We start from the raw sequence: 19,556 nt of genomic DNA on the forward strand, positions 1-19,556 counted from the left end.
CTGATGGCTGTAAGGCACCGTATGAGCGCAGTACTGGGAATCAAACACAAGTCCTCTGGAAGAGTAGCAAGTGTTGTTTACCACAGAACATTCTCTCCAGCCTTCAAAGGATGCATTTATTATTATTATTATTGTGTAGACTGGGAGATCACATTACATCCTGTTTTGCAATATTTTCTCTTTTCAAATATAGCTCTTGTTGTGTAGTCTAGGCAGGTCTTGAACTCCTGTTCCCACCTTCGGAGTGCTGGGATTATAGGTGTGGACTACCAGAAGTGGCTGCACATTTGCTTGTTTTGAGACAGAGTCTTGCTCTGTAGCCCAGGCTGGTCTTTCATTCCTGGTGATACTCTTGCCTCAACTTTCCCAGTCTTACACCACCGTGCTGGGCTGTGGGTGTTAAGGATGCTGGACATGTGCACAAATCAGATGCTAGCCTGGTCCAGAAGAACAACCTGTTTTCCTCTCCCTGCCTGGCTGACCCCTTTTCTCTTTCTGCAGGCAGCTGTGCTGCTGATGGAAGTGCTCCGGTCTGGCGGATGAAGTTGGTACACACACCATGTCATCATGTGTCTCTAGCCAGCCCACCAGCGACCGGGCGGCCCCCCAGGATGAGCTGGGAAGTGGGGGTGGCAGCCGGGAAAGCCAGAAGCCCTGCGAGGCCCTGCGGGGACTCTCATCCTTGAGCATCCACTTGGGCATGGAATCCTTCATTGTGGTCACGGAGTGTGAGCCAGGCCAGGGTGTGGACCTCAGCCTGGCCCGGGACCAGCCTCTGGAGGCTGATGACCAGGAACTGCCCCTTGATGCCTCAGAATCCGAGGCACGGCCCCTACTTTCTGGTCGTAAGATGTCCCTGCAAGAGCGATCCCAGGCTGGGCCCGCGTCCGGCAGCAGCCTGGACATGAATGGACGCTGCATCTGCCCAACCCTGTCCTACTCGCCATCCAGTTCCCCACAGACCTCCCCGCGGATGCCCCGGCGGCCCACGGTGGAGTCACACCACGTCTCCATCACAGGTTTGCAGGTTCGTGAGCTGTGATGGGCTGGGTGGGGCTGGGAGGGTGAGGTGAAGGGCCGTGGAGCTCAAGGTACTGGCATGAAGTCTTAAATCAATCCCTTCGCGTTTCAGCTGCACAAACGCTAACTCTTCTCTTTGACTACTCCTGGTTGCCTGAGAGTGTCTCCCATAGCTGGGTAGCCACCCCTCCATCGGCTGCTGAACCATGTTTGTTTGGTTTCTTTGAGACAGGATCGCACTATGTAGCCCAGGCTGGCTAAGCATGTCCCTCCTCAGCCTCTTGAATGCAGAATGACAGGTGTGCGCGGCTGCCGCTGGCATTCTGAACTGCCTTTTCCAACGTTTCAGATGAGTTTGCACGTTGTAGGATTTTATGTAAACAGGTCCACTGCCTGCGCGCTCCCTTTTAGCTCAGTGTCTTCTCCAGCATAATGATTCTGAGATTCATCTGTGCCGTTGGATACGCTCTTGGCCCCGATAGCTACAGATCCAGCCAACCTTGAAAATATTCCGAAGAAAAAGATTTGCAACTGTATGAGCCTGTGCAGGCTATTTTTTTCTTGTCATTAAATGATAATTTAAATAGTTACTGCCTCCGAGCCCTAGAGTAGAATGACTTACATAACACTGACATTGTATTAAGTATATAAGGAACTTGGAAATGATTTAAAGTATGTGTTTGGGAGCAGCGGGAGAGGGATGGCTACTTTTACAGAGGCCAGCACCCACATGGAGGCTCACAACCACCTTTAACTCCAACTCCAGAGAATCTGTGCCCTTTTCTGACCTGCGAGGACATCTTAACACTGACACACACACACAGTTAAGATGTGAGGGAAGAGGGCTGGGTGGGTGTGAAGGACTGCACCTGTCATCCCGGAACTCCGGAGGCAGAGACAGGAGGATCATCACAAGATCAAGACCAGCTTAAGCTGTATAGTGAGCTTCAGACCAAACAGGTTGTCTCAACTTCCTAGTGCCAAAATGTAAATGAGAAAGGCTGTATAAAGATTATATTCTGTACTGAAACAGCGCCGTGCCATCTTCTTTAAGGGACTTGAGCTCTCGCGTGCCTGGTATTTTCAGAGTTCTGCAACCAGTCCCTACAGACACTGAGGGACATCTGTACTACCAATTTATTTATTTATTTAATTTTTTTTTTTTGGAACATCATCTCATTGTATCCTGACTGGCCTCACACCCGCCTCTGCCTCCTGAGGGCATGATGCCACCATGCCTTGCTGTTGTTGGTTCTTTTTATACCGAATCATTTTCGTTTCTCTTGGGTAATCCTAGAAGCAGAATGGTGGGCCCTGTGAAAGGTCTGTGTTAAGAAAGAACTGGGGGGGGATGGGGCTGGAGAGATGGCTCAGTAGTTAAGAGCTCTGGCTGCACTTCCAGAGGACCCAGGTTCGATTCCCAGCACCCACATGGCAGCTCACAACTGTCTGTAGCTCAAGTTCCAGATCTGACATCCTCACACTAATGCACATAAAATAAAAGTTAAATAATTAAAAAAAAAAAAGAAAGAACTGGGGGGCTGGAGAGATGGCTCAGCAGTTAAGAGCACTGGCTAGGGCCGGGCAGTGGTGGCGCACGCCTTTAATCCTAGCACTGGGGAGGCAGAGGCGTGTGGATCTCTGTGAGTTTGAGGTCAGCCTGGTCTACAAGAGCTAGTTCCAGGACAGACTCCAAAACCACAGAGAAACCCTGTCTCGAAACCCCCCAACCCCCCAAAAAAGATTATTGGCTGCTTTCCAGAGGTCCTGAGTTCAATTCCCAGTAACCACATGGTGGCTTACAACCATCTATAGTAAGATCTGGTGCCCTCTTTTGATCTGCAGACATATGCAGACAGAACACTTTATGAATAAATAATACATAAATAAATCTTTTTTTTTTTTTAAAAAAGAAGAAAACAACTGGTAGGCTGTTGCTCACCTGTGCCAAGCCCAGTGTTCCACCTCTAGCTCCTCTTGGTAATGTAGGCAGATGAAGGCAGGAGCGCTCTTTAAGGGCATTTCCGGGCATTTCTGTGCATTCCAGCCAAGTGTTGATCAGGTTCCCTCTCTCTCTCTCTCTCTCTCTCTCTCTCTCTCTCTCTCTCTTTTCTTTTTAAATTTACTTTTATGTGCATTGGTTTTTGCATGCATGTGTGTCTGTGTGAGGGTGTTGGATCCCCTGGAACTGGAGTTTCAGACAGCTGTGAGCTTGTGGGTGCTAGAAATTGAGCCCAAGTTCTCTGGAAGAGCAGTCAGTGTTCTTAACCACTGAACCACCTCTCCAGCCCTGTACCAGGTTTCTCTAACAGAATGTCTTTTGTTTATTCTTTGACAATTTCATACATTTCAACATTGTATCTTTTTGTTTTGTTTTTTTCGAGACAGGGTTTCTCTGTGTAACTTTGGCGCCTATTCTGACACTTGGCTCTATAGACCAGGCTGGCCTCAAACTCACAGAGATCCACCAGCCTCTGGCTCCCGAGGAATGCTGGGATTAAAGGCGAGTGCTACCACCGACTGGTTCAACATTATATCTTAATCATATCCTGTCGTGTCATTTCATTTGTATTTGAATAAATAAAGCTTGTCTGAGGATCAGAAAAGTAAAACAGCCCTACCGGTCAGCCTTACAGATCGGGCAGTGTGACACACATCTTTAATCCCAGTAACCACACTAGTTGCCATAGAAACTGGGTGGTGCATGCCTTTAATATCACTGGTGCACGCTTTTAATCTGAGCCCTAGAGAGGATTATAAAATGGGAGGAGACAGCTCTCAAGCTGTCTCATTTTGAGATTCCTGGAGGCAGGATCACCATTTTCAGACTGGTCGAGATAAGAGCCAGTGACTGGCTGCTTTGCTTTTCGGGTCTTCAGGTTGAACCCCAATATCAGTCTCTGAGCTTTTGTTAACTGTGCGTCAATATCCACCCAACATCTATCCCCTACCTCTCTTTCGGTACACTTTCAACACATCCCCCTGTCCCCTTCATGTCCTCTCTCTCTCTCTCTCTCTCTCTCTCTCTCTCTCTCTCTCTCTCTATCCTTTTTTCTTTTTTGGTAACCCGTTAAGTCCAGTTAGTGCTGTCTTCTAGAATATTGACTGATCTTGTTGGATTGATCTTGTGTGGTAACCATGGCTACAGTCAGTCATGAACAGTGGCCGTGTCGTATCCTAACAACAGTATTTCCCAGCAGTCCTCCCTGTTCTCCAGCTGTTACATTGTCTTCTGTCCCCTCCTGAGGTACATTCAGAGCCTTGGTGGAGAGAGGCGGTGCAGGTTTCCCGTTCAGGGCTTAGCGCCCACTCTCAGCCGTCACTCACTCTCAGCACTTGTGGGAAGTTCAGCACCTGTCTTTATTAGCTGGCCTGATATGGCTTTCATATACATTTCCCCAGTGACTCTTCATGTTTATTAACCATTTATCTATCTTTAGAAAAACTGTTGTTTGGATCTTTTGTTCAATATTTTTTTTCAAGACAGGAATTATCTGTGTCACAGCCCTAGTTGTCCTGGAACTCGCTCTTGTAGACCAGGCTGGTCTCGAATTCACAGAGATCCTCCTGCCTCTGCCTCCCGAGTTCTAGGATTAAAAGTGTGTGCCACCACCACCTGGCCTTTTGCTCAATTTTTAATAATAATCCTCTATGTTTTAAAATTATATCACTTCCCCCTTCCCTTTCCTCTCTTTAACCTCTCCCTTGTACCTCCAACCTTGATCTCGCTCTGATTCATGGCCTCTCTTTCTTCAGTTGTTGTTACGTCTGTACATATCCTAAATATATAAATACACCTGCTCAGTCTTTAATATGTAATGTTTGGATCTCCTTCCTTGTCCCTCTCCTCCCTCCCCTCCCTTCTCCCACCCCTTTCCTTTTCTTTCCGACACAGGACCTTAGCTATGTAGCCGAGGCTGCAATTTAGTGGTGAAGTCTTTGTCTTGCATGCACAATGTGCTGAGTTTGATAACATATATACTCTTTGTATGTTGATTTGTGTATATGTGGTCATGTATGCACAGGTCTACATGTGTGTGAATGCATGTGGAGACCAGATATTAACCTCCTCTGAAGTTATAGATAAGGGCCATCTTGTTTTTATAGAACAGTCTCCCACTGGGACCTAGAGTTTGTTGGTTAGATTGGCTGGCCAGTGAGCCCCAGGTATCCTCCTGTCTCCTCCTTCCCACTGCTGGGTCTTCAGGTATGTAGCTTCTTAGATCAAATTCAGGTCTTCATGCTCTTCTGGCAAGCCCTTCACCACCCAAACATCTCCCCATTCCACAAACTCTTTGTTTTGGGTCGGAGAGCAGGGTTGTTTCTTGATTTTTGTAGTCATAGCTTAGGTTACCTTCAGACTTGCTAAGTAGCCAGTGCTGGCCTTGAAGTCTGGATTCTCTGCCTCAGCCTCCCAAACTCCTGCAACTCTCTATGAACTTGATCCTGATTGCATATATGCATTTGTGACATACTTGTCTTTGGCTCCTTTGAGAATCATCTCATTTGTGCCCTTCCTTGCTTTCCAGGACTGCGTGCAGCTGAATCAGTATACACTGAAGGATGAAATTGGAAAGGTAAATGTCCTAGGAGCTGGGCCACCTTTGTAACTTGACCAGGGATGTCCCTGACACTCCAGAGAGAACCAGTAGAGCTGGTGGGAAGAGGAGAGGGAAATTTGGAAGCAAGACTGGGGGGGTGAAAGGGTAATAAAAATTGTGTGTGTGTGTGTGTAGTATGTATGTATGTATGTATGTATGTATGTAGGCTAAAGGTTGATGTCAGCTGTCTTTCCTCAGTACCTCTTCACCTTATTCTTTGAGACATGATCTCTCACTGAACCTGAAGCTCATAGACTGCAAGACTAGCTGGCCATCAAGCCCCAGGTATCCTTCTGTTGTTGCCCACCCCCACCCAACACTGGGATTATAGGTGTGTGCTACCACACCTGGCTTTTTATGTCAGTGCTAGGGATTTGAATTCATGTTTTACCTAGTGAGCCATCTCACCAGCCTTATTTAAAAAAAAAATGCCTTTTTGAGACATGGTCTCACTGTGGAGTCCTGGCTAGTCTAGGACTTATTATGTAGATCAAGATGGCCTCAGACTCACAGAGAGCCATCTGCCTTTGCCTCCCAGCAGCTGGGATTAAAAGTGTGCATCACCACACCTAACCTCATTTATTTGCTTATTTTAAATATGATGTTAAAATTAGATGTGTTTCTGCAAAAATTCAGAAAACTTGCAGAGAAATCCTAAATTGTCATGGTGCTCCCCATCAAGAGACCTTGACATCTGTTTTTTTGTTTTGTTTTGTTTTGTTCTTTAATGTGCGTTGGTGTTTTGCCATGGGTGTTGGGTCCCCTGGAACTGGAGTTACGGAGAGTTGTGAGCTGCCTTGTGGGTGCTAGGAATTGACCTGTGTCTCCTGGAAGAGCAGCAAGTGCTCTTAATTGCTGAGCCATCTCTTCAGCCCCTTTTATTTGTTTTTGTTAGTATCATTGTAGGGGCTAAAAAGTCAAATGCTAACAGAAGATAAGTTAGTGACCTCACTGGCCAACATATGCTAACTGTAAGACCATAGGGAGCGTGGCTCCGTGAGGGAAGCAGGTAGGCATGAAAGCGGGGTGGCGTGGTAAATTCTTTTTGTATGGATGTAAGTTCTGTGTTTGGACAGGTTATTCAAACCTGGGTTTTTTTTATATTTATTTATTTATTATGCATACAATATTCTGTCTGTGTGCATGTCTGCAGGCCAGAAGAGGGCAGCAGACCTCTTTACAGATGGTTGTGAGCCACCATGTGGTTGCTGGGAATTGAACTCAGGACCTTTGGAAGAACAGGCAATGCTCTTAACCACTGAGCCATCTCTCCAGCCCCCCAAACCTGGGTTTTTATGTTAGTTTTTTCCATTTAAATGTTAGCAGCTAATTTAGACTGCAAAATGGTAAGTCCCAGCCGGGCGCTGGTGGCGCACGCCTTTAATCCCAGCACTCGGGAGGCAGAGGCAGGCGGATCTCTGTGAGTTCGAGACCAGCCTGGTCTACAGAGCTAGTGCCAGGACAGGCTCCAAAGCCACAGAGAAACCCTGTCTCGAAAAACCAAAAAAAAAAATGGTAAGTCCCACAGAATGCAATCTCGGGGTACATTTGCCCAGTGAGCTGCAGTCTAGCCTGTCAGAGCCCTCATCTCTCAGAGCACCACTCTGGCTACTATGTCACGGGCATCTCTCTTTATCCAGGGCTCTTATGGTGTGGTCAAGCTGGCTTACAATGAAAATGACAGTACGTACTATGTGAGTACCCCCATCCAAAGGAAATTCTCTTTCCTAGCACTCCGCTTCCAGCAGTTTGGGTACCTTGTTCTCCCATTCTCTCTTAGACCGTTTAGAAGAAAGCCATGCCCCCATTTTACAGATGGGGAAATGGGGCAGGGAAGGGATTCACCCACCAAGTGTCTTTCATACGCTTGCTTTGCGCTGCCCTGTCTGCCCCTTCCATAGCAGTAGATGTACACAGTGCCCTGTAGTTGAGGCTTTGGAGCCAGTCCAGTGTAGGTTCAAACCCTGGTTCCAACACACATTAACAACATGACTTTGGGCAAGCAGCCATCAGAGCCCTTCTTGGCCCATCGATCACTCTGGCTCACTTGTCTGACTCCGTTCCCAGCTGGGTCTGCTGACCAGGAACCTCCAGGGTCGTTACTGTCTTGGCTCCAGTACTAGCCTCCTCCGCTGTGACTGTGTTCTCACTGCCTTGTCCCGAGGCACCAAGGCCTGGGAGCTCCAAGGCTTGGAGAGGAAAGAGCCTAGTCTTCCTGCTGTCTTTAATTGCACTTGGGGGTCTTTCCTTCTGCAGGCGATGAAAGTGCTGTCCAAAAAGAAGCTGATCCGGCAGGCCGGCTTTCCACGTGAGTGTGGTGGGCTTTGTTCTCAGGTGTGGGTACTGAGGTGAAATCAGACAGAGCCAGTGAATGTAATGTCCAGCAGAGCCACTCGGGGAAGACCACCTCCGGCACAGAGCTTCCCCTGAGAGTAGTACTGAACTTCTTACTGTGGGTCCTAATTCATTTTTATTTAAGAGTTTTAAAGCTGAATTTGAGGACTGGAGAGATGGCTCAACTGTAAACGCTCTTGCCACCAAACCCAGTGATCTGAGTTTGATCCCCAGGGCCCATAGGGTAGGAGAGAAGTGACTCCTGCAAGTTGCTCTCTGTCCTCCACATTCATTCTGTGGCATATTCATGCCAAAATAAATAATAAATAAATAGCTGAAGATGGATATGAACAAAATAACAAATGAAAAGCTGACCATATGTCTTAGTTTCTTTGCCTGGTGTTCTGACAAAAGGCTGACAAAACCACCTTTAGGCTGAAATACTTCACTGTGACTGGTATTTAGGGGTGTCAGAGAGGCAGATGCCTTAGGCAACTGGCTACATTGTATCCATAATCAGGAAGCAGAGACAAATGAACACCAGTATTCAGTGCCTTTTCTCCGCTGACATCGTGCAGGATTCCAGCCAGGGACTGGTGCCACCCACCTTGGGTCCCGTCTCAGTTAATGTGATCAAGATGACCCTGACCCTCCAGAGGCATCTCAGGTGATTCTAGACTTTCTAGTTAACAACAGTACTCATCACACCTCAGGATCCAGCAGCTTCTCCAGTATCCAGGAGAAAGAAAAAGAAGCAAGAGACAAGGCTCATGCATGCATGTGGCTAGCAGCACTGTTCATGTTATCCATTGAGTGGAAACATCCCTAGGGGCCCCCAACCAATGAGTAAGTAAAATGTACATGCATCCGGTAAATTAGTATTCAGTCACCATAGGGTCCCAATTTTTGATATTACTTGATTGAAAGCATTTTAAGTGAAAAAGACCAGACAAAAGTCACTTACTACATAATTCTGTTTATATAAAATACCAAGAATAGGCAAATCCACGAGGAAAAAAAGTAGATCAGCAGAAGAAAGAATCAGATTTTTGGAAAGAGCCATGAAAATGTTCTGCAGTTACCTAGTGGTGATAATACTAAAATAATCAGAGTGCATGGTAAACATGCCGGTAACACCAGCACTCAGGAAGTGGAGGGAGGAGGGTCAGCATGCATGGTGCACATGCTGGTAACACCAGCACTCAGGAAGTGGAAGGTCAGAACACAAGGCCAGCCACAGCTCTGTGGGACCATGTTTTGTAAAAGCACACACATGAAAAAGAAGAATAACTAAAAAAAGAAAGAAAGAAAGAAAGAAAGAAAGAAAGAAAGAAAGAAAGAAAGAAACTAACTGAGTGATGGGTGGTCACATGCATCCTTGATCCCAGCACTCAGGAGGCAGAGGCAGGTGGACCTCTGAGTTCTAGGCCAGCCTGGTCTACAGAGCAAGTTCTAGGACAGCCAGGGCTACACAGAGAAACCCTTTCTCAAAAAGACCAACTAACCAACCAAACAAAACTCCACACATTTAAAATATTGAATGTTTTTAACAGTTAAATATTGGACCTGACATGGTAGTGCACTTCTTTAAGCCCAGCACTTGGCAGGCAGAAGTAGGTGGGTCTGTGAATTCAGGACTAACCTGGTCTACATTGCAAGCTTCAGAAGAGCAAGACTTGCCTCTCAAATAAAATAATACGGGATTTGGGGAGATGGCTCAGTGGATAAGGTGCTTGCCATGTAAGTGTTAAGATGGAGTTGGACCCAGAACCCACAGAAAAGTCGGGTTCAGGTGGGTGCTGGCAGTTACCTGTAATCCCAGCTGCCACTGCGTCTGGCCCTTGCTTTTGGTTTGAGACAAGGTCTCACTGTGCAGGGGTTGGTCTCAAGCTGTGGATCCTCCTGCTCAGCCTCCTGGGTGATGGCTGGCAGATTCCCCACTATTCCTGCCTCCTGTGGCCACTTTCCAGGCGGAGGCTTCCCTCGGCCTTCCTTGCACACCCTTCCAGCAGCTGAGCCCGTGCACTCCCTTGCCCAGGCGTGCTCACAGCTGCATTGGTTCTGCTCGTCATCCTCCCAGGCTTCCTCACACAGGATGTGTGAGACAGCGGTTTCGACAGTTGGGCTTCACGTTCAACAGCTTTTTGACTGAGAAACACTCCATCCTGGCAGAGTTGTCTCGTTTTTCCCTCATTGACTCAGTTTTTTGTTTCTTCTCCTGGCTTTCTGGTACAACTGTACCATTTCCTGCATCGAGGAGAGGAATAATGTTTATGTCTGTTTTATCCAGTGGGCACTGAGCCTCATAGAGAAGTGATTGATTTACATGAAGGTTTGTTTGTTTGTTTGTTTGTTTGTTTTGTTTGAGACAGTATCTCATGTAACCCAGACTGGCCTTTCCTTTCTGTGTAGTCAAGGGTTACCTTGAACTTCTGGGCTTCCTGCCTCTGCCTCCCAAGGGCTAAGGTTTCAGGGTACCCCACCACATCCTGTTTTATGCAGCACTGGGGATCCATCTGAGGACTTGGTGTGTGCTAGGCAAGTGCTCTACTCGCTGAGCTACCCCTAACCACTTTCCCCGATGTTGAGAGCGTCGAGATAGCTGAACCAGACCAGTGTTCTTGGTGAGCCTCACTCACTGTAGTTTGAGCATGTGACAGGGAAAAAGGATTGGCGGTGAACAGGAGGAGGGTGCCTCCCGCCTCCCTGATTTCCAGTAGTGGGGGAGGCATGAAGAAAAGGCTGCTCCCAGCTCCCAGAAGTCCTTTACCGATTAGCAGCTCCCCTCCGCAGAAGACCTCTGCCCTAACCCTGTGCTTCCTGCAGGTCGCCCCCCACCCCGAGGGACTCGCCCAGCTCCAGGGGGCTGCATCCAGCCCAGGGGCCCCATCGAGCAGGTATACCAGGAGATCGCCATCCTCAAGAAGCTGGACCATCCCAATGTAGTGAAGCTGGTGGAGGTGAGGAGGGAGGCTGATGGTCTAGCCCCGGCTTTGTTAATATCTAAATACCTGTTTGCTAAGATCTCAAGGCTGAGGACCTTGTGGCCTCACATACCGTCACACTATTGCTTCATGTTACTGTCACTTGCCAAGACTACCTATCACTACCATTTTACAGATGCAAAAGTTGAGGCTAGGAGTTCCAAGGCTTGCCCTTTACCTGCTTCTTTGTCTTTGAGGTTGTCAGTTTTTCTTCTACACACAGGTAGTTGGAATACGGAAGTAGTTGTGCATACAAACAGGTGAAGTCCCCCGTGAGACGGCTCAGTTGGCCTAATCCCTTGATGAAAGTCTCATGACCTGAGTTGGATCCCCAGAACCCACATGAAGAGCTAACTCCACAAAGTAGTCCTCTGACTTCCACACACACGATAGCAACAGCAACAACAATAATAATTTAAAGCAAAACAATAGTTTTGAGTGTAGTGGTGCACACTTTTAATCCCAGCACTCAAGAAGGCAGAGGAGTCAGATCTCTATGAGTTCGAGGCGGATCTAGTAGATATGATGAATTCCAGGCTAGCCAGGGCTACATAGCAAGACCCTGTCTCAAAAACAAACAAAATGGCCGGGCAGTGGTGGCGCACGCCTTTAATCCCAGCACTTGGGAGGCAGAGGCAGGCGGATCTCTGTGAGTTTGAGACCAGCCTGGTCTACAAGAGCTAGTTCCAGGACAGGCTCCAAAACCACAGAGAAACCCTGTCTCAAAAAACAAAAAACAAAACAAAAAAACAAAAACAAACAAAAAAAACCAAACAAAATGGTAAGAAATCATGATTGTGCTCCAGGAAAACCTTATCTATAAACACTGGAGGAGCTGGACTCGCACTGTGTTAGACAGCCTTTGCTTCAGCCTAGTAGGTCTCATGGTTTGGTTTTCGGTTTGGTTTTGTTTTTTGTTTTGTTTTATATTGTTTTGCTCAGGATAGCTTGATACACTTTAAATCCGAGGAAACTTTGTGTTAGCTACAGTCATTGTAACGGATACCTCAAAAACAACTTCATAGGAGGAAAGGTTGATTTGGGCTGCAGGCTGTTTTCTGTTCACGTTTGCTGGTTTCGTTGGGTCGAGCCTGTGAGGGGCATACTGCATTTGCCTTCAGCAGACCTCAGAGTGCTGCTGTTCACGTTGTTCACATTCATCCATATGCATCCCATTAAAATATAAACCAGAGCTGGACATGGTGGTGCACACCTGGATTCGCAATGCTTGAAGTGGAGGCAAGAAAATCCAACATTCAAGGTCAGCCCGGGTTACAATCAGCCGTGTCTCAAAACAAACAAAACCCCAAAACAAAAGTGTAAATTGACAAAATTTTATTCATGGAAAAACAATAATCTTATTATATGTGATAAATAGTAATTTTTTATTTGTTTATTTTTGTTTTTCAAGCATGGTTTCTTTGTGTAGTCCTGGCTGTCCTAGAACTCATTCTGTAGACCAGGCTGGCCTCAAACTCAGAAATCCTCCTGCTTCTACCTCACAGGTGTGTGCCACCACTGCCCAACAAGAGTAATGTATTTTTTTTATGAATAGTAACTACTTGTTTGTATGTTTGCATGCGTGTATAATGTAGGTGAGGGTACATGTGTGTACATGCTTGTGGAGAACAGAAGTCGGTCTTGGATGTCTATCCTCAGGAAGTGCTATCCCCCTTGTTTATTTGAGGCAGGGTCTCTCTCTGGCCTAGAGTTCACCTACTAGGCTAGGCTGTTGGGCCAGCAAGCCCCAACTGGAATTATAAGCATGTGCCACTGGGCTTCACTTTTTAAAAAAAGATTTACTGTTTTATTTTTAATTAATTCTGTGTATGTGATAGGGTATGTGCGTGTACTTGCTGATGCCAGAGGTGTCACGTTCCCTGGAACTGGGATTAGAGGTGGTTGTGAGCTGTATGATATAGTGCTGGGAGCAGAACTCTGTCTTCTGCAAGAGCAGTAGGTGCTCTTAACCCCTAAAGAGCCATCTCTTTGCCCTGGGACTTTCTTACATAGGCTCTGGCACTGGACTGAAGTCCTTGTGCTTGTAAAGCAGTTGCTTTACTGAATGAGTTGTCTATTCTCTGAAGCAAACAATCAAAACAAAACAAATGTAAAAGGATGGATTTTATACTCTTGCTGCTGCCGGTGGTTGCTGCTGCTGTTATTATTGTTTTTCTTTTTCGTTAATGTTTGGCTTACTAAAGGTATCTGGATTCTCTGTCCGCTTTGGCCTTCGTCCACTGTGATACTATTTTGTACTGAATGCAGGTAGAAAAAGAGCGGGAAAGGCCAGTGTTGTCTTAGTAAGAATAATTTTCTTCTGTTTTTGGTTTTTATTTATTTATTTTTTTATTTTTCGAGACAGGGTTTCTCCGTAGTTTTTGGTTCCTGTCTGGCACTAGCTCTTGTAGACCAGGCTGGCCTTGAACTCACAGAGATCCGCCTGCCTCTGCCTCCCAAGTGCTGGGATTAAAGGCATGTGCCACCACCGCCCGGCAATAATTTTCTTCTGATAACCTCCCTGGAGGTGATTGGGGGATCCCCAGGAGATCCAGATCTGAGTTCCTTCTCACTGACCTGGTAAAGGTCAGTGTTAGCTGTCTGAATGGGGCATGAAAGACTTTTTGGAGACAGTGGTCTTTGAAGTGGCCCTAGCTATTTCCTGCTTAGCAAAGACAACAGAAAAGGACGTTACAGGGAAAGGACCATCAGAGCCTCAGTATTTGGGGAACATAGTCTTGCCTTCGGGATATGGGGGATACTATTGCCAATCCTTGCCTGGAGTCCATGGCTACAGACTCTAGGTGGACCCTCGGTCTAACTCCCTTGGGATGGATTGCTCAGCTGTGCCTGCAGTCTTGTGTGTCTTGAGTGGCTGGGGAAGGTGGGTGATGTGAAGAGATAGGAGTCCTACGCTAGGCAGGGGTCTTGCTCATGCCTCTCTCCAAAAGAGAGAGTAGCCGCCAGCTGTAGCCCTCTTTCCTGATGCCACGCTGTGATCCTGATCTCACTTCTCCAGTGCTGGAGTTGGCCATCTAAGCAGAGCCCCGGGGTATATGGTCTGCAGGTACCCCTGAGTCCAAATGGGATCTCTTTTTACCCTACACCGTGCATTTAATCTTTCCACCCAGTTCAGCAAGACCATGTAGCCATTCTGTTTATCTATCAGGTGTTTCCTGGGTACCTACTTTGTGCCCAGCACATATGAGACATCACCAAGACAATCAAGGTGGACAAGCTTGGGACCTGCCCATCAGACAGAGACAGGAGCAGGCATGGAGACGTGTCCTGCTAAGGTGGGGAGGTGTGGGTTCACTTCGTGGAGGGGCTGCTTGAGTTCAAGTCGGGTTTAACTTTTCCCCCGAAGCCAGGACATGTTTCCTAGGAGATGAACTGGACTGCCATCCAGGTGTGGGACATTTCTGGGGAGGATTTACTTCTCCTTGCTGTTCTTCAGGATGTTCCAGACCTTGAGGACTGGCCTGGGCTTGAGGACAGGGGGACTTGGCTATCATACTCTGGGAATTTCTGTCTTCCCCCTTGACTAGGAAGAAGGATGGGAAGTGCACCCTCCCGTGGACACACACCATCACACACTTTACTTCCTCTTGCTCATATCTGTTCTTTTTCTCCTTGCTCCTGACATTGGGCGGCTGTGCCATCAGGTCCTGGATGACCCCAACGAGGACCATCTGTATATGGGTAAGGGCTTTCCTCCATCCATTCTGGGGTAGCTGCATTTGCCAAGGCCCTGGTGTCCCCTCCTCATAGCTGTAGCCCTGGAGTCAAGGAAAGGTTCTTCTTTCCTGGTCCAGCTAGGCCCCACAGGAGCCCGCACACCTGGTTTAAAGCAGGGTGTGGGAGGTAATTCTTGCTGGGACTTTAATGTCTAGATTGCCTGGGTCTTCATTTGCATCTCTTTCTTGAGCAGCTACTGCATGTTCAGAACTGTTCCAGGCCTGAGGATAGTGTGATAAAGAAGAGACCTTTATGCCTGATATCCCAGACAGGAAAGAGTGTTGATAAATAAACCAGAACTTTATATGTTTTAAGAGTAATTAGGAGCCGGGCGGTGGTGGCGCACGCCTGTAATCCCAGCACTCGGGAGGCAGAGGCAGGCGGATCTCTGTGAGTTCGAGGCCAGCCTGGTCTACCAAGGGAGTTCCAGGACAGGCTCCAAAGCTACAGAGAAACCCTGTCTCGAAAAACAAAAACAAAAACAAAAACAACAACAAAAAAAGAGTAATTAGGGTGATTCAGAGAAAGTGGAAACCACTTCCTACAGGATAACCTGAATGTCAAGGATTTGGCCATGTTACACTGGGGCAGGGCATAGAGGAAGAGGGAAGAGCAGGTGGGAATGCCCCAAGGCACTAAGAATTTAAAAATGGGGGTGCTCATAAGTAGGGAGAAGAGTCAGGGGTAAGAATGATGAGTTTGGGAAGCCATGGTGAGGCAATCCAAGATCTGGGTCCTACTCACAGACTAAAGCTCAGGTGTGTCTTCAGAGATGTCATTTACAAATGGTGAGGACATCAGGAATGATGGTACATCTGGGAGGCAGAGACAGGAGGACCAACCTGTGGTTTCCAGGCCAGCTGTCAGAGGCTGTGTAGTGAGACCTTGTCTCAAAAACCAAGGAAAAAAATTATAAACTTGAGTCAATTAAGCCGGGTGGTGGTGGCGCACGCCTTTAATCCCAGCACTTGGGAGGCAGAGGCAGGTGGATCTCTGTGAGTTTGAGGCCAGCTCAGTCTACAGAGCTAGTTCCAGGACAGCCAGAACTGTTACACAGAGAAACCCTGTCTCGAAAAACAAAAAAGAAACTGAGTCAACTTAAAGAAAAACATGAGTGAGTGTATCTCATGGTAGTCTGTTTACCCCGAGTGTGCAAGGTCTGGATTCTGCATTCAGTGTCTGACCCCCCCCATTTCCCGTGCGTGCGTGTGTGTGTGTGTGTGTGTGTGTATGTGTGTTAGGGTATGGAAATATGAAAAATAAAACATTAGTCTGGCGGTGGTGGCGCACACCTTTAATCCCAGCACTCGGGAAACAGAGGCAGGAGGATCTCTGTGAGTTCAAGACCAGCCTAGTCTATAGAACTAGTTCCAGGACAGGCTCCAAAGCTACAGAGAAACCCTGTCTTGAAAAAACAAAAACAAGGGCTGGAGAGATGGCTCAGTGGTTGGGAGCGTTGCGTGCTCTTCCAGAGGACCCGGGTTCGATTCCCAGCGACCACATGGTGGCTCACAACCATCTGTCATGAGGTCTGGTGTCCTCTTCTGGCCTACAGACATATATGCAAACAGAATAGTGTGTCCATAATAAATAAATAAATATTTTAAAAAAACAAACAAAAAAAAAGAAAAAACAAAAACAAAAAAATCTCTAAAAAAAATCATTCAATAAACACTAATTTACATGGTCTGTAGAGGGAGCCAAATTGAATACATGGCAAGCAAGCAAGTGAAATCTAAATTTAATCAGAAAACTTGAACAATTATTTGAGCCTAGGATGGTACTCCTACAGTAATTTTCTCACCCTGAATTCCAAAAGCCTGTGCCGGAGCAGGTTGTTCATTTAACAGACGCTACCGTATCCACGTCCCTTTTAGGTTTCTCAGGAAACATTTCAAAATATTCTCAGAGCAGTCACCTAAGTGCAGTGCAAAGGCGGTGAAGGTAACAACACTACACAAAAGGAAAATGAGAATAATAGACCGTTCACGGAGAAAGAAACCAGAGTTCCGGGTTGGTAAAATAGGATGGGAGTCCATACACTTTCCAGCCACAGCCAAGAGTGCTGAGGACAGAGGGTGAGCAGTGTAGAGTCTTTAATAGCAGGCCAGGGGCTCAAAGGGTAGAAAACATTTATATTTCTAGAAGTTAAAACAGGTGCTAGAGACATGATTCAGTCAGAGGACTCAAGTTTGTTCTCAGCACCCACATCTGGTGGCTCACAAGCGCCTGTAAACTCCAATCTCAGGTGATCTGATGCCTTATGGCCTCCACAGGCTCCCACACACAGTGCACAGAAACTCAGGCGGGCACGCTTATAGACAATGTCTTAGTGTTCTGTTGCTGCGAAGAGACACCATGACCTCGGCAACAGTTAATTGGGAAATGTTTAATTGGGGCTGGTTTACAGTTCAGAGGTGAAGTCCATTGTCACATGGTAGGAAGCATGGCAGTGGGAAGGCAGACATGGTGCTGGAGAGGTAGCCGAGAGTTCAACATCTGGATCAGCAGGCAGCAGGAAGATAGTGAGACACTGGGCCTGGCTTGAGCATCTGACACCTCAAAACCCACCCCTAGTGACACACTTCCTCCAACAAAGCTACCTCAAATAGTGCTACTCCCTGTGGACCTGTGGGGGCCATTTTCCTTTAGAATACAGCAGACAACACTTGGGAGGCAGAGGCAGCCACATTTCTGAGTTTGAGGCCATCCTGGTCAACATAGTGAGTTCTAAGCCAGCTAGGGCTGTATAGTAAAACCCTATCATAAAACAAATCGAGAAACCCAGAAAAGCTTGAACTGTTATTATAGAGATCTGAGTTTGGTTCTTAGCACCCATGATGGGGGGTTCAAAGTGCCTATAACTCTAAAGCCAGGGAACTGTGATGCCTCTGGCCTTCAAGGGCACCTGCACACATGTACACAGACCCCACACACATACCCGTAATTAAAAATAATAAAAATTAGCAGAAGCTACAGCTCAGAGCACTTGGGTGGCGTGTATGTGGCCAGGGTTCAGTTCCTAATCACAAAAAAACAACAGAACCTTCTGCCCACCACTCAACCCCAAGAGTGGCTGAACTGTCAGTGTCCGAAATAGAGACCTGTTTTAGTAGGCCAGCGTCCTCCATAGCTGGTGGCTTGTGCTCAGGTGGGAGGAAACAAGGTAGAGGAGTTTGTGAAGTTGCAAGGTAAGACATAAATAACCAAAGCAAGAAAGGCCAGCACTTGTAACCACAGCCCAAGGCAAGAGCAGATCTGCCAGGGTCCTGGGGGAATATGGAGGTTGTATTAGTCAGGTTTCTCTAAGGAACAGAGCCCATAGAGTGGAGATATATCAACAGTAGATTTATCAGTATTGTCAATAGCTTTCATACTGGAGAGAGCCTGTGAGGCTAGGTTCCTCAGCAGTACCAGTCTGGCACTGACAGTCTGGAGGATTCCTGTAGGTCAGCTGGTCTTCAGTCTGTGTTGGAAGCCTGAACAAGCTGGTTCTAATATCAGCATGGGAATCAGCAGTGGCAGCAGCAGGGAGATGAACTCACCATCGAGACCACAAGCCAGGCTAGCAAACAAGTGAAGCTCTCCTTCCTCTGTGTCCTGGTACTAAAAAGTGCTGCGTACATTTAGGTTGAGTCTTCCAACATCAGTTAAAGCAGCCAACACAGTGTTCCCCAAGTCACGCCACAAGCTGTTGACAGCCCCTCACTGATGTTCTCTCCAAGTGAGTCTAAGCTGTGTCAAGTTGATGAAGCTAACCCACCACACAAACAACATCAGTCCTCTCCTGGGTACAAATGGAAAGATGAGAAGACAGCCTAGGATCCAGCCTTAGTTCCTTTCCCCCTGGTTTTATTTTCCTTCCTGCATCCTTGGCTCTGTGTGCATGCATGCATGTGTGGTCATTGCACCCTTGGCTCTGTGTTTGTGTGTGTGTATGAATACATGCATGTATGGTCTTTCATTGCTGGTGCTGAAACCTAGGGCCTAGTGTATGCTATATCCCTGGCTCCCCCTCTCCCCCCCATTTTACTTTTTGAAATAGGAGCTCACTGAGTTGGCTAGGCTAGTTTTGAACTTGCTCTGTAGTCCAGACTGGCTTTGAATTTGTCATTCCCTCTGCCTTAGCCTCCTGTATAGTTGGGATTACAGGCCTCTACCACTAGATACAGCTTTCCAAGTTCAGGTGTGGGGTCCTATGGCTCTCAGGAGGTCCTTTGTCTCCCTGCAGTCCTAGCATCACAGAGCAGCTTTGGTTCAGTGGACTGTGTATGTGTCTCCTCAGGCCTCCCAGGATTCACTTCTGTGCTTAGAATGTCTAGAGGAGGCTGGAGGTGGGGTAGATGAGGGGGAGGGAGGCGGATTTTCGGTGTCCCAGTGTGACAGTTTTACCTCCTTCTCTTCCCACAGTGTTTGAATTGGTGAACCAAGGGTGAGTATCCATCTCCCAGGTGAAATGCCAGGCTTCCCCTGCAAGCTGAGTGAGGGAAGCCGGGCTCTGAGGGAGAGCGTAGGCCAGGGCTAGCTGGATCTGGTGCACACTGTTTACACATGTGTCTACCTTACAGGCCTGTGATGGAAGTGCCCACTCTCAAGCCACTGTCTGAAGACCAGGCCCGGTTCTACTTCCAGGATCTGATCAAAGGCATTGAGTACTGTAAGCCATGCCTGTGGGGAACCACTCACCTCTGGGTAGTTAGCGTCCCAGTTAGCGGGTGGAAAATGGAAAGTACTTGAGCTGCAGCTGTCCCCCACACGGTCCTGGGAAATTGTGTGAGCTGCAGAGGTCCCCCACACGGTCCTGGGAGATTGTGTGAGCTGCAGAGGTCTCCCACACGGTCCTGGGAGATTGTGTGAGCTGCAGAGGTCTCCCACATGG

General features: G+C 47.4%; 1 protein-coding gene across 4 annotated transcripts in view; it reads left to right on the forward strand.

Annotated features, from left to right (window-relative positions):
• Nucleotides 1-500: 500 nt before the first annotated feature.
• Nucleotides 501-19,556, forward strand: part of Camkk2 (calcium/calmodulin dependent protein kinase kinase 2) — a 36,631-nt gene continuing 17,575 nt past the window's right edge. For all 4 annotated transcript variants that reach the window (XM_005344439.3, XM_005344441.3, XM_005344442.3 and 1 more), the window contains exons 1-8: nt 501-1,027; nt 5,550-5,597; nt 7,262-7,315; nt 7,878-7,929; nt 10,782-10,915; nt 14,605-14,641; nt 19,088-19,109; nt 19,246-19,334. In XM_005344439.3, coding sequence (XP_005344496.1) covers nt 560-1,027; nt 5,550-5,597; nt 7,262-7,315; nt 7,878-7,929; nt 10,782-10,915; nt 14,605-14,641; nt 19,088-19,109; nt 19,246-19,334 — 904 coding nt within the window. In that variant the 5' untranslated portion in view covers nt 501-559. The remainder of the gene's footprint in view (nt 1,028-5,549; nt 5,598-7,261; nt 7,316-7,877; nt 7,930-10,781; nt 10,916-14,604; nt 14,642-19,087; nt 19,110-19,245; nt 19,335-19,556) is intronic.

Source organism: Microtus ochrogaster, chromosome 2, assembly GCF_000317375.1.
Source record: "Microtus ochrogaster isolate Prairie Vole_2 chromosome 2, MicOch1.0, whole genome shotgun sequence".
In the NCBI taxonomy this organism is placed as follows: domain Eukaryota; kingdom Metazoa; phylum Chordata; class Mammalia; order Rodentia; family Cricetidae; genus Microtus; species Microtus ochrogaster.